This window comes from Crotalus tigris, unplaced genomic scaffold (genome assembly GCF_016545835.1).
Source record: "Crotalus tigris isolate CLP2741 ecotype Arizona unplaced genomic scaffold, ASM1654583v1 scf7180000018504.2861643, whole genome shotgun sequence".
NCBI lineage: Eukaryota > Metazoa > Chordata > Lepidosauria > Squamata > Viperidae > Crotalus > Crotalus tigris.
The window spans coordinates 1,278,983-1,294,266 of record NW_024097043.1 but is presented as its reverse complement, the minus strand read 5'-3'; the positions used below and the strand labels follow the sequence as shown (position 1 = coordinate 1,294,266).

General features: G+C 38.3%; 1 protein-coding gene across 2 annotated transcripts in view; it reads left to right on the top strand.

The window, feature by feature from the left end:
• The window catches only part of LOC120312448 (acyl-CoA (8-3)-desaturase-like), a 46,573-nt gene that overhangs the window by 11,208 nt on the left and 20,081 nt on the right, over positions 1–15,284 (top strand). For both annotated transcript variants that reach the window (XR_005557898.1, XM_039353176.1), the window contains exons 3-4: positions 4,014–4,211; positions 5,295–5,396. Coding sequence is in view for 1 of the 2 variants with exons in the window: in XM_039353176.1 (XP_039209110.1) it covers positions 4,014–4,211; positions 5,295–5,396 (300 nt within the window). In the remaining variant the exon portion in view is untranslated. The remainder of the gene's footprint in view (positions 1–4,013; positions 4,212–5,294; positions 5,397–15,284) is intronic.

Below are 15,284 nucleotides of genomic sequence, written 5' to 3'. Positions count from 1 at the left end.
CAATAGTCTCTCAACTCCCAGTCCTCTTTCAAATCAAAAAAGGCTTTAGGTAGTTTAGCCTGTTTAAAAAAAGTAGAAGAACCTTTTTTGTCCTTTTGTGTATCCAAAACACCATTCCAGTCTCCCATTAATATCACAGACCTATAGTCCAACAAAGTTATTTTCTGATGTAACAATCTATAAAATTGTTCCTGTTGCTGGTTTGGTGCGTACAATCCCACTATAAGTATTTTCTTACCGTATAAGCCAAGTTCAATCATAACATATCTTCCTTGAGGATCTGATTCTACCAGACAAGCTGGTAGACTTTGCTTAACATAAATAACCACACCCCCTTTTTCCCAGGGGCAGGAGATACAAAGTGAGATCCCAAGCGAGCATTAGCTAAATATTTTTGATCTTTAAGTAAAATATGAGTTTCCTGCAAGCAGATAATATCATTATTATGTTGCTTTAGATAATAAAAGATTTTCTTTCTTTTCTGCGGGGAATTGAGACCGTTAGCATTCCAGGTCAGGAACTTTGCCATCTCCCTCAACCAGGAGCCTGGAGAAGATTCCCTCAAGATCTGCCACTGAAGAATGTGTTGCAGAACTCTTGGGTCTTGCTCTTCCCACCGGCATCGAGACACTCTCATGAGAAGATTCTTTAGCTTCTTTCTTCTGTTGTTCCTTTTCCTTACGTTTGTGTGCTGCACGGGTCATTCTCTGCTCTTTGACCTCTGCTTGACGCAGCCATTCCACCTGTCCAGCAGCCATCAAACCTAATCCTTCAGACTGCTGTTCCACCTCTTTGCCACTCAAAGCTTTCTGAGTCATAGATGAAGATGAGCCTGCTCCCAGGACCGTATTATAAAATTCTTTAGCTTTAGCAACCGTATTAAGTCTATAACGTGTCCCCGCATGGCTCAAAACAATACCCATCGGAATCTCCCATCTGAATGGCATCAATCTTGTTTTAAGTTCATTAGCTAAAAAAGCAAAGTCTTTTCTATTTCTTAAAATTTTAGATGGGATTTCCTTTAAAATGATGACATCTTGGGCAGCAATCTGGAACCTCTTGTTATAAAAGGCTTGTATAATCTCATTTCGCAGAGACCTCTTGGCAAAGTAAATCACCACATCTCTTGGCAGGTTCTTTTGTTTCGCAATCCAGGAGTTAACTCTGTAAATTTTTTCCACTTCTCTACGTAGTTCATCTTTATCTGTATTCAAAACAACAGCTAAATCATTAATCACCATCTCCATCAGATCTTGATTCATGTCTTCTTTAAGACCCCTGATTCTCAAAGCATATTCCATTTGTCTATACTGAGACATAAGAATATCATCTTGTGAGGTTTCCATCTTTTTTTCCATATCTTGGAATTTATACTCAAGGAAATCTACTTTCTCTGCAACTTCTTCCACTCTGGAGTCCAACTTCACGACCACAGAAGCCAATCCTGATAAAGCTGAAACTATATCTTGCCTCAGAATAGTATTATTCTGCACTAAAAGCTCCTTCATTTCCTCTTTCATTTCTTCTTTACTTTCAGACTTGCTCTGTTCAAGAAATTGCTTCATTTCCTCCCTGATTTGGGACACAGCATTTTCCATTATATCTTTAATATCTTGTGCAGACAACCCTGGTGGGGGAGGAGAAGGTGGAGGTGTAGCCTTAGGTTTCTGCACCGGTGGTGTTACTTTAAGTTGTTGTTGTACAGTTGCAATTACAGGAGAAGAAACCACCTTAGAAACTATGGAAGCTGGTTGTCTCTTTGAAGCCATTTTTTAAAAAATCTTATTCTCTCTTTCCTTCTCCTTTAAAAAAATACTAAAATCCTTAAAATTAAAAAAAAACCAGGGAGAGTGCAAAAAAAGAAAAACTTCCAAAACACTTTAAAAGAAAAAAGAAAAAGAAACTTAAAAGAGAAAAAAAACAATGCTAAGCATACATTTCATTTAAGTCCGTCTTTTCTTTCCGGAAATAGGAAAAAAAAAGTACTTTCAAAACGCCATTTTACTTTCACTCTCACTCTCCACCTGAAAGAAAAAAAACAAAAGAAAAAGAATCAACATAAGCTAAAAAAGAAATAAGAAGAAAAATAAATCTCTAGCTCTAAGTAAAATCCTTTAAACAGTTCTGTCCGCTTTAAAAATCACTCACCAGAAAACTTTAAGCGCGGAGATGGTAGCGGCGTTTCACTTTGTTTCTGAAGAAACAAAGACAGCTGAGAGGCGGAGAAAGCACGAACTCCGAGGGAACACTCCTTCTACCCCCCAAAAAAATCCAGGGGGGGTTAAGAGGTTCTACCTCTATTCGTGTAGTCTCTACCCCTTCCCTTCGCCCGGGAAGGGGATTTCGAGCCGCGGGCCAGCTGATGCATGCTATGCTCCGCAGATCTAACACCGTCTCAGGAGGATGGCTACAAAGTAGCCGCCATCATCGTCGCTAACCACCGGAAGTCCGCCTCTTTCTCTTGGCTTCTCTTATCATTTTCTTTCCGATGTTCCTGACATCTCTACAGTACATTTTATCCAATCTGTTTTCTTGTCCTCAGATTGATTTTGTAGTCTTAAGGAATACGTTGTTTTTTCCAATTCTTGTGAATTTTTTCCCACTAGGAATAAATCATATTTCCTTGTTTTGTTATGTTTCATCTTTAAGTCTCTATTCTCAATTTTATATCCACTCATCTGTTTTATCTGCTCCTTGTCTGTTATTGTTTTCTGGGAATTTTTTTGTTGTAAAGTTAACTTGGAAATAGATTGACTTATAGTTTCAAAATTATTTTGAATTTCTTTGTGGTTTAAAATCACTGTTGTCTGAATTAGTTCTGACTATATATCTCCTCCTCTGGAATATTTATGTTTTCTTGATATGTTCTTTCTACATGTCTCTGATCCATGATGGCCAAGAATTTGAGTCTCTTTTTTTTCTCTGCAAATAGCTTTAGAGTCCCTATTAAATAGATATTTGTAATCCAAATAGTTCAAAAAAGATTTTTTTTTCTGAAATTTATAATTCTCTCTTTGACTACAGCCCAGATTACTGTCTTTTTTTTGTCATAGCTGTTCTTTGTTGTTAAAGCTTTGAAGGTCGCAAACACAGATTAGCTTTTCCCAGGTTTTGCCAAGCCTTATATGAAAGTCATAGCTATTGTAGTCTTCATCCACCACTACGTGCCAGCACCTATTTATTTTTCAATTTCCAAAATGAATAATTGTGTTTAGAATGAAAGTCTTAACCATTCAACAATATTAGATTTATCCAAATTTAAGTTTTAAATTTCAGGTTTTATATTTATTTCACTTCCATATATTTTGATCCTCCATAAAAAGATTAATTCGCCACTTCTGTTAGTATAAGGGTCGGGTGGAAATCCCACTCCTTCCCTTTCAGAGGTATTTTGCTTCTTGGGGATGTTTTCCAGGAAATTAAATATAGAATAGAAAAGAGAAGATCAAATTTCAGAAGAGACTGGACAGCCATTTGTCCGAAATGGTGTAGGATTTCCTGCCTGAGCAGGGGGTTGGACTAGATGATCTCCAAGGTCCCTTCCAACTTTACTACTACTATTATTATTATTAAATTCCTCACCCAGTTTCAAACACGCTGTTCACAGTAGTGCTGGTTAGTACTTTTGGACTTTGGTTGCAATTAGCTTGAAGTATATTGTACAATGAAGTATGGCCAGCCCTTCTCCTGTCAAGTTAGAAGGCTTTCCCCAAGTCAAACAGAATGACTACTGTTGTTCCAGAATTGCTGTGGTACCCTTCTTTCTTTGCCACCTCTCTGGGGTAACTTAGATCCATTTAGGGTCCACTGGAAGGGCAAAATTAGCTGCGGGGGTGTGGAGAATCTGCAAGCCCACGACCGGTCACTACCGTGCAAAACCAGAAGTCTTTCCGCAGTTAGGTATAACTTTCATTACTTTTGTGATCTCATGGAAGGTGAAAATACAGCAATTATTGAACATGGTTGGGAAATCAGTTGCTGGGAGCATAATTAAGTGTCACTATTTCTCATAGGAAATGCTGGTACATGATTTTCATGAATTACGCACGAAAGTGGAGAAGATGGGACTCTTGAAGTCCAGTGTTCCTTTTTTTGCTGTCATCTTTCTGCATGCGTTCCTGCTGGATATGGCATCCTGGTTCACTATCTGGTACTTTGGAAAAACTTGGGTGCCTTTCCTTATTGGAGTAACACTATTCACTGTTTCACAGGTAACTCTTTGTGCTGCAGAGTATAGCAGGGTTGTAGAACAGACTTCAGCATACTTAATTTAGTAGTATAGTAATATTCATCACTCTACAAGTAATGTACTAGTGAATTTCTATCTCTGATCATGCAGGCCAGAATCAATTGCAATTCCCATTGGCTCCATTTATTAAAGAAGGGGAATCTCAATGTTAACGGAATTTGTAGGCAAAAATATTGTTATCAAATTTCCTCCTCATCTACACCATACCTAAATATTACAATGCAGCTGTTGGAGTCCTTTTGTATAACTTCAACCTGCCTCATTGCTATAGCTTTTAAAGGCTAACAACAATGTAGTGGGCCAGTTCACCCAACATTTATCATAAATGGAGCCCTTACTCTCTTGGACATGGTTACATTCATGCTAAAATCCTCTTCATATGGCTGGAGGCTTGAAATCATTACAGCATTACATTATAGAAGTTGATGGGGATTTATTTATTTTACTTTATTTAATTTTTATGCTGCCCATCTCCCCTACAAGATGACTCTGGACAGAATGTTGCTCCCACTCTGCTCCCATTATATTTAAAAGTTTCATTTCAATATGTAGTTGTCTTTCAAGTGTAATGCAAAGCATTCTGCATGACATGGCCTTACTAGGAAGTATAACTGTTTCTTCTTAGCCTTCTAGGAATCAGTAATGCTTAGGATGAAATGTGCTTATATTTCGGTTTAATTTTCTTTGCTACCATTGGTACATAAATAGCTGTCATTGCATTTATAAATATAATCACTTTCCAAATGAGTGCTTAAACAAAGCAACCAGTCTTTAGAAATCAAAATCTTGCTTGGGAAAATCATACACATTTGGTGTAGCTTCTTGCTTCCAGAACCAATATGGTTTCCTTCAATAGGATGAAGAAGCTTACATTTCCTTTGCTAATGTCAGTATATAAAACAGCTCCTATTGTTCTTTCCAATTTAAATTCTCCTCAGATAAATATCTGAGAATATGATCGCTTAAAATGAGCAATGAATCCTTAAAAATGGAGAACTTGGCCAAAGAAAACTCTCATACAATTCATGTTCTTCTTGCTTTCTAGGTCCAATATGGTTTTTTTCAGCATGATCTTGGGCATATTTCAGTCTTCCAGAAGCCTAAATGGAACAGACTGGCTCACACTTTTGTGATGGGATTTCTTAAGGTAAGAGTTTAAAACTGAGAGCGTGTTTGTTAACTTTGTTGAAATTAAATTATTATTGGTCACGCAGAATTGTAGGAGTAGGCCACATACATGTTTAGATTATTATTATGGTTGGTCACACAGTCAGCCAGATGTTTAGGACTGGGAGAATGTTCTTTGATGGTGTTAAAGATTTTGTCACAGGATGTAAGGTGTTCCAAGTAAAGGTGCTTTTTGCAATTGGTTAATGGTGATTTTGTCATTTGTGAATGGTTTTCAAGTGGTGGTTCAGATGTTTTTGGACTGCACCCAAGGTGCCTAGTATTATTGGTATTATCTTTGCTTTCTTTCCTCACAATCTTTCTAATTTTATTTGCAGGTCTTTGTATTGTGTAATTTTTTTCCAGCTCTTTCTCTTCTGTTCTACTATCCCAAGGTACCGTGATGTCCACTGTTCAGGTTTTTTTTTTGTCTTTCTAATGGACACTTGTTAAGTCTGAGGTGTTATATTGTCTATTTGAATTCTAAAGTCCTTAGAACACTTTAGCTTCTTAATTTTCTATTACTTTGTTTCATGGTTGAACCAGTTGCTTACTATTGTAGGCAAATGGTATTTCCTGCAGATATTTCATTACAACATTGTTGTGTGTTGTCATGCTGTTCTCTGTAGTCAGTCTGTACAGTCTTTTTCCTGCAGATAACTAGGTCATCCACTGTTTCTTCAGCTTTTTTTGCAGAGATGGGGCGTTGGTCTTACCTGAACGCTTTTTCTCAGCATGGTGATGGAGACTCCATTAGTGTGTTCTGTATGCTGTCTGTTGCTTTCTTCTCAATTCTCTCTTCATATGTATTTGTTCTTAAGGTTTGGTCTTGTGCAACCAAACTTAGCCCCTTTATCTCTTTCTTCAACTTTCATGCTCTTGGATTTGCCATGGCTTGTTGTCTGCTTTGCTTGCTAGTGTGTGTGTGTCTCTGTGTGTGTACTGGAGTTAATACTTTGGCTTTGTCTCTTTTCTGTTCTTCATTTGGTCTTTCTTGTAGGCCAGTGTGATTTCTCTGGTCTTCAGTAAGCCTTCAAGGTTTACTAGTTTCTTCTTCACTTCAATTATTCTTCCAATGCCTTTTTTTCTTCTTCAACTATCTACTCTACTTGCAATATCCCATGCCCTTGATAGGTAGAGTCTGTCAGCTTTGCTGTGTGGATGAAGGGCATGATTCATTGTTATTATTTTTCTGATCTTCCTATCTGAATCCAGTGCCTTGTTGTTGTTGTTGTTATTATTATTATTATTTACTATCTATTCTTAACAATGTGAAGTCACAACTGCCAGTTCTTTAGCTAGTGTGGGTTTTCAAATGCATTACGTTCTTCCCAAGGACCTAGGACAAAGATGATTAGGGGACTGGAGGCTAAAACATAAAAGGAACAGTTGCTGGAATTGGGTATGTCTAGTTTAACAAAGAGAAGGATGAGGGGGCATGATAGCAGTGTTCCAATATCTCAGGAGCTGCCACAAAGAAGAGGGAGTCAAGCTATTCTCCAAGCACCTGAAGGCAGGGCCAGAAGGAACGGATGGAAACTAATCAAGGAGAGAAGCCACCTAAAACTAAGGAGAAACTTCCTGACAATTAGAACAATTAACTAGTGGAACAATCTGCCTCCAGAAGCGGTGAATGCTCCAACACTGGAAGTTTTTAAGAAGAGACTGGACAGCCATTTGTCAGAAATGGTGTAGGGTTTCCTGCCTGAGCAGGGGGTTGGACTCGATGACTTCCAAGGTCCCTTCCAACTTTATTATTATTATTAATTATTATGGATCATCGCACAGTCAGCCAGATGTTCAGACTGGATTTGGCATTTTGTCTACCTATCGAGTCCTTACCCAGGACCTGGGATAGGCAGATGTGGATGTTTGATGGTATTACAGATATCGTCGCAGGATGGAAGCAGTTCCTAGTAAGGCCGCCTTTTGCAATTGACTAATAGCGAATTTGTCAATGCCAATGGTGTTCAAGTGGTGCTCCAGTTGTTTTGGGATTGCACCCAAGGAGCCTATGACTATTGGTACTACCCTTGCTTGCTTTTGCCACAGTCTTTCTATTTCTATTTGTAGGTCTTTGTATTTTGTTATCTTCTCCAGTTCTTTCTCTTCTATTCTGCTATCTCCAGGCACTGCCACATCCACTATCCAGACTTTTTTGTCTTTCTTATCGACAATTGTTAAGTCTGGGGTGTTATGTTGCAGGTGCTTGTCTGTTTGAATTCTGAAGTCCCAGAGCAGTTTAATTTTATCATTTTCTATGACTTTCTCTATTTTATGATCCCACCAGTTTTTGCTTACAGGCAAATGATATTTTTTGCAGATCTTCCAATGCACCATTGTTGCTACTTTGTCATGCCGCTGCTTGTAATCAGTCTGTGCAATCTTCTTGCAACAGCTTACCAAGTGGTCCACTGTTTCTTCAGCTTCTTTGCATAGGCGGCACTTACTGTCTGTTGCTGTCTTCTCAATTTTGACTTTGTATGCATTTGTCCTTAAGGCTTGGTCTTGTGCAGCCAGAATTAGTCCCTCGGTCTCTTTCTTCAATTTTCCTGCTCTTAGCCATTGCCAGGTTTTATTATTATCTGCTTTCCCAGCTATTTTTTTCATGTATTGGCCATGTAGTGCTTTGTCTTCCCATGCCTCTATTCTGTTCTTCATTTGGTCTTTCTTGTAGGCCAGTTTGGTCTCTCCAGTAGTCAGTAAGCCTTCCTGATATACTAATTTCAGTGCATCTTCATCATTGTTCTTCAGATACTCTGAAGAAGCCATTTTTCTTCTTCAATCATCTGATGTACTTGTAGTATTCCACGCCCACCTATTTGCCTTGGTAGATAAAGTCTGTCAATGTCACCGTGTGGATGAAGGGCATGATTCATTGTCATTATTTTTCTGGTCTTCCTATCCATTGCTTTTAGTTCTGCTTGAGTCCAGTCCATTATTCCAGCTGTGTACCTAATGACTGGAATTGCCCAGGTGTTGATTGCCTTTATGGTATTTCCTCCATTGAGTTTGGACTTTAAGATCTTCTTCACTCTCTTAATGTATTCACCTCTAATCTTTTTCTTGACTTCAGTGTGCTTGATGTTGTCAGCTTGAAGGATACCCAAGTATTTGTAGTACTCTTCCTCATCCAGACTCTTAATGTTATTTTCGTGGGGCATCTTGATTCCTTCAGTTTTCACTATTTTTCCTTGTTTGATAGTAAGTGTGGCACATTTGTCCAAGCCAAACTCCATTACAATATCTTGGCTATATATACGGACAGTGTTGAGCAGCGATTCTATTTCAGATGATGTTTTTCCATACAGCTTCAGATCATCCATGTAAAGGAGATGGGATAGTCTGGTAGATGTTTTTGATGTTTGATAGCCATGTCCTGAGTTATTCAGTATTGTTGACAGAGGAAACAATGCAATAACAAATAGTAATGGTGACAACGAATCTACTTGAAATATTCCTCTCTTGATATTAACTTCTCCCAGTCTCTCACCATTGATCTGCAACTGTGTCTTCCATTGTGCCATCGATCTTTGCACAAATTTTCTGATGTTTCTACTGACTCCTGTTATTTCTAGGCACTTTATTATCCAGTCATGTGGCAGAGAGTCAAATGCCTTTTTGTAGTCAATCCATGCCACATTCAGGTTGGTCTTCCTTTCTTGCAGTTTTCCAAGATCATTTTGTCTATTAGGAGTTGATCTTTTGTTCCTCTGCTATTGGGGCGGTTTCCTTTCTGCTCAGGTGGAAAGAGATTGTTTTCAACTAGATGCTGTTGTACTGCATCAGCTACCACACCAGTTAGTAATTTGAAAGTTGTTGGTAAGCAGGTAATTGGCCTGTAGTTGCCTGGTGTTGCCCCTTTTGCTGGATTTTTCATTATTAGGTAGGTTTTCCCAGTTGTTAGCCACTTTTCAATTTCTCCTCCTTGTAGTATATTGTTGAACTGCTTGGCAATGAGTGGGTGTATAACAGTTAGATGTTTCAACCAAAACCCATGCAGTTCATCTTCACCTGGTGCTGACCAATTTTTGATTTTCCTTGCTCTTTTTTCTACCATTTTTGTTTTTATTACTAGTTCTTTCATTTCAACGTCTGTTTTATTTGCATCCACCTCTTTTAACCAAGCCGCATCCTTGTTGTATTTCTTTGAGTTATCCCATATCTGCTTCCAGAACTGCAAAGTTTCTTCCTTGTCAGGTACTGACTGATTCATTGCAGTTTCTCCATTGATGGATTGGTAGAAACGTTTCTGATTGGATTGAAATTGGAGGTTCTGCCTATAGTTTGCAATTCGAGCTTCATATCTACTGATTTTCCTGGCTATAGCTGTTATTTGTTGCTTTATTATTTCCAGTGCTTCCTTGATCTTCCTTGTTTCTAAGTGGTATTTCTTGATTAGGTATTCTTTGGTCTTCTTGTTCTTCAGCTTCTTTTCTTTCATCTGTTCTAGCTTGCTTGCATGTGATCTTAACTTGCTGATCTTATTTTCTAGTCTAACCTTCCATTTTTGTGGTGCACTGTTTGTTTTTCTTCTTTGTTGATTTTGCATCCCAGGTATTCAGTTATAACTGCAGCTGTGCTGTACATTAGTTGGTTTGTTTCTTGCAGTGAATTGGTGCTTATACTTGATATTGCAGTATTTGCATCTTTTAATGCTTGTGCTAGCTGTTTCTTTGGAACAAGCTTCAATGCAGGCAGCCTTATTCTGTTGTTTTTGTGCTGTTCTAGATGCTCAGTTATTCTTTGTTTCAATTCTTTTATTTCTTTAGTTAGAGGGTTTTGTTCTTCCTGAGGAAGAGGTGCCTGGTTTCCAAATGAGAACAGTTGTATATCTCTGCTGGATTCCTTCACTGCCAACTCCCCCTGGTTTGCCTCTACATTCTGAATTACTTCTGGTAAGGCTTTGATTTCTTTGCCCTGGGTAAACCTTTGCAGTTCGTCCAATTCTCTTTCTGTGAATACTTTATTTCGTATTATAAATCTGCGTTGATCTGCTCGTCTCTGTTCTGTTATTTCTGATTCTGGATGTTGTTCTTTCCAGAACTGGTGCATTCGTTTTAGATATCCTCTTCTTGTTGGACTTGATCTGTAGTAACAGATCATTATTTCTTTGTTTTCAATCACTGTGTATCTGCGATGGGTAAACACCTTTTCTTCCAGTAGTTTTGCAGCTGCTGGCCCTGGTTGCTCAGCCAACAGTCCTGAGTCATGTAACCCATTTTTCACCAGATATCCAGGAACTCCAATATCTAGCGCGGACCTTGTTAACCTGTGCGACATCCGAGCCGGTATGGCATTCTGAAATTTACGTCTCACCATATTTTTTATGGGAGAGACACTCTTTGTCTGACTCCTCTGATGAGACCTGTCCAGTATGGTTGAAACTCTGGCATAGCTCTCATCTTCCTCAGAGTACACAAGCCCCACAACCACGTCAAGGTAGTGCCTCACTGGGGGTTTATTATTATTATTATTATTATTATTATTATTATTATTATTATGGATCATCGCACAGTCAGCCAGATGTTCAGACTGGATTTGGCATTTTGTCTACCTATCGAGTCCTTACCAAGGACCTGGGATAGGCAGATGTGGATGTTTGATGTTATTACAGATATCGTTGCAGGATGGAAGCAGTTCCTAGTAAGGCCACCTTTTTCAATTGACTAATGGTGAATTTGTCAATGCCAATGGTGTTCCAGTGGTGCTCCAGTTGTTTTAGAATTGCAATTATGATGATGATGATGATGACGACGACAACGATGATGATGATGCCATAATGTATTGGATATGTGTGGATCCAAGCAGTGTGACCTTTTGCAATTATCAGATGGAAATTTTGTCAATGTGCCATGCAAGAATATTTTTGGTATAGCACCCAATGTGCAATAACCACTGTGACACTATAGCGTTTAAGCCATAATCTTTCGATTTTGATTTTGAAATATTGATACTTTGTGATCTTCTCCAGTTCTTTGTCTTCTATTCTACTATTCCCTGGTTATTGCCATATCAATTATCCACGCTTTCTTCTTTTCATTTGCAGTTATATCTGCTGTATTATGAGCCAAGACTTTATCAATTTGGAAATTGCACAATATTTTAACCTGCTCATTTTCAACTACTTTTTCAATTGTATTATGTGCCACCAATTTTTCATTACTGGCACATGACAATTTTTACAGATGTTCCAGTGAATCATTTTGACAAATGTGTTGTGTTTTTGTTTATAGTCAGTTTGTGTGATCTTCTTGCATGAGCTGGGTATATATTATACTGTTTGTTTTGCTTCTTTGTACAATCTGCACTGTGAATCATTTGATGATTTTTCACTTCTGTCCTCAATTGCATTAATTCAAATAGCTTGCTCTTAAACAGCCAAAGTCAAGCCTTCAGTTTCTTTTTTTTAATATTCCAGTTGGTAAGCCATTGCCAGGTTTTATCTTTAACCACCTTTCCCCCAACCTTTTGTAGAAATTAACCATGTAATACTTTTCCTTGTCAGCATTATATTCTGTCTTTATTACACTAGTTTGATATTTGTTTTCTGTGCTTTCTGTAAGTTCCAACTTTAACTTGGATCAATGCTTGTTCTTGGCTATCTTTTACATAATCAGCTATATGGTTTTCATCTTTGTCAGGAGTTTTGACTTGAAGTAAGCCTCTGCTTCTATTTCTGCAGAACAAGTATAATTTATCAATTCCACTACGTGTGTGTGTGTGTGTGTGTGTAAAACTCATAGTGAATAGTATCAGTTTTCTTGTTTTTCAGTCCCAATTGTACAGTTTAACTTGTGTGCAGTTAATAATTCCAGTAGTGTATTGTATCACAGGGATGGCCCAAGTCTCGATGGCTTTGATGGTGTTTCCGCCATTCAATTTTATCTTTAGTACTTTTCTCACTCTTTAGATGTATTGTTAACTAATCACATTTTTAATTTGTCTGTACTTGATGTTATCCAACTGTGAAGTACTCAGATATTTGTAGACTTCATTCTAATGGCTCCTGATGGTTGGGACATTTGGTGCTTCAGTTCCATTAATATTTGTGATTTTACCCCGCTTTATTGTGACTCTAGCACATTTTTTTAAGCCAAATTCTATTGCTATATCTGTGCTAAAATTTGTTACAGTATTTATCAATGACTACATTATGTACATAACAATGTGAAATCAGAGCTGCTAGTTCTTTAGCTCATGTTGTCTTTCATACACATAACATTTCCCCCCAAATTTTAGGATGTTATAATGTATTGGCATAATATATGTACAGATTCAACAAATGAGACCTTTTGTAACTGACGTATAGAAATTTTGTCAATAAACAGATCTATTATTTCTACATCTGGCAAAAACTTCCTTGGATTCCTCTGAGAGGACAAACTGCCTGCAAAATGGCCAATTTCTGAGTTGCTGGTGCTCTGTCCCTTTAAGCCAGGCATGTCAAACTCACAATGTCACTTTTTTCCCATTGCCAGCAATGGTGTGGGTGCGATTTCCACGTGACACATCTGGCCCATGGACCAGAAGTTTGACATGCCTGCTTTAAGCCCTCTCCCTAGCCAATCCAGCAATTGATATCCAAAAAAGCTGAGCAGAGAGGAAAACAGATGGAGTGGTGTTGTTGTGGTATGGGAGGAAAAGTGGTTTGTGTTTGTTTTGGAAACTAAAACATCCTGAAGCAGCATAGGGCAAATAGAATAGTTACTGTTTTTGAGAAATAGGGCTCACAAAGAGAAGTAATAAAGTAACAGAAATTATAGTAGAATAGAGAAAGAGTGGTATAGTAAACAATGAGTACGAGCCTCATTGTTCAAGTACTTGTGGATACGTTTAGACTACAGACTAAATAAGCAATCAAAATAAATCATACAAGGCTACTAAATAAACAATCAATATAAATTATGATACAAGCAACAAAGTTATAGTCATAAGAAGATAAGGAAACAGATAAGGAAGAATGAGAAGGATAATAATAGAGGTATTTTGATAGTGTTGTGAGAATTAGTTGTTTAGCAGAGTAATGGCATGGGGGAGGGGGAACTGTCCTTATGTCTAGTTATTTTGATGTTTAATGACCTACAGGTCGCCTGAAGGAAAGAACTTGAAACAGTTTATGTTCAGGATATGAGAGGTCTGTAGATATTTTCACAGCTGTCTTTCTGGCTCGTGCAGTATTACAGGTCCTCAATGGAAGGCAGGCTGGTAGCAATTGTTTTTTCTGCAGTTCTAACCATCCGTTGAAGTCTGTGTCTGTTCTTGTTTGGTTGCAGTGCCAAGTCAGACAGTTATAGAAGTACAAATGACAAACTTAATAATTCCTTTATAGAACTGTATCAGTAGTTCCTTGGGCAGTCTGACCTTTCTGAGTTGGTGCAGGAAGAACATTCTTTGTTGTGCTTTTTTGATGTTAGGTGTCCATTTTAAGTCTTGAGATGTTATAGAACCTAGAAACTTGAAGGTCTCTACTGTTGATATTGTGTTGTCTAGTATTGTAAGAGTGGTAGAATAGGAGGGCTCCTCCTAAAATTTACTATCATTTCTCAGTTTTGAGTGTATTCAGTTCAAGATTGTTCTGGCTGCACCACAAGTTGTTCAACTTTCCGTCTGTATGCAGATTTGTCATTGTCTCGAATGAGACCAATCACTGTTGTATCAGCCATAAACTTCAGTACTTTAACAGAGGAATCCTTTGAGATGCAGTCATTGGAATAGAAAGAGAAGTGAAGAGAGCACACAGCCCTGTTAACATAGAGGTATCTGATGTGATTTTGCCTAGCTTCATCTGCTGCTTTCTATCTGTTATAAAGCTTATGATCCACTTACAATTGTGATCAGGAACAGCTAGCTGAATCAGTTTAGTGAGAAGAATATCTGGAATGATGGTATTGAATGGCGAGCTGAACTACAAAAAGTCCTTGGAGATTCAACATATTGTAGGATGTAGTGCAGAGCCATATTAACAGCATCATCTGCTGATCTATTTGCTTGGTAGGCAAACTGCAAGGGGTCTAACAGCAGATCTGTGATGGTTTTCAGGTAGGCCAGCACTCACCTTTCAAAGGTTTTCATAACTATGGATGTCAGAACAACTGGCCGGTAGTCGTTCAGATCCTTGAAGGAGGGTTTCTTCAGCACTGGGATGATAGGAGAGCATTTGAAGCAAGAAGGAATATAACACATCTCTAGTGATTTATTAAAGATGTGGATGAAGATGAGGACCAATTGATCAGCACAAGCTTTCAAGCAAGGAGTTACCTTGTCTGGGCCTGGTGCTTTTCCAGGCTTTTATCTGTGAAATAGATCTCGCACATCTTTTTCTGTGATCACCAGAGATGGGGGGCTCAAAGAGATGAGGTCAGTTGTAGGAGGCTTGGCTGTTGGTGTATCTGAGATGGAGATGTGGCAAGAGTTGACAGTGGTTTCCCCTCGAACCTACAGTAAAACACATTCAGGTCATCTGCCAGTTATCGATTCCCTTCAACATGGAAAAGTTGCTTGCTGTAACCAGTGATATTTTAAAGAGTTTTCCACACATTTTCTGGTTCATTTGTTGAGAGCTGATTCCTCAGCTTTTCAGAGTAGCTGATCTCTCTTGTTAATATATTTCTGGCCTGATTGTACAGCATTCTATCTCCTTTCCTATAAGCTTCCTCTTTGGCACAACATAGTTGCTTGAGTTTAGCTGTGAAGCAAGGCTTGTTGTTATTGTGTATTCACACAGGCTTCTGGTTGGCACACATAGGTCTTCACTAAAACTAACATGTGATATTACAGTATCTGTGAGTTCATCCAAGTCTGTAGAGGTATCTTCAAAAACATTCTAAACCTGTAGCTTTAACTTTGCTTCCGTTGTGAATCATAT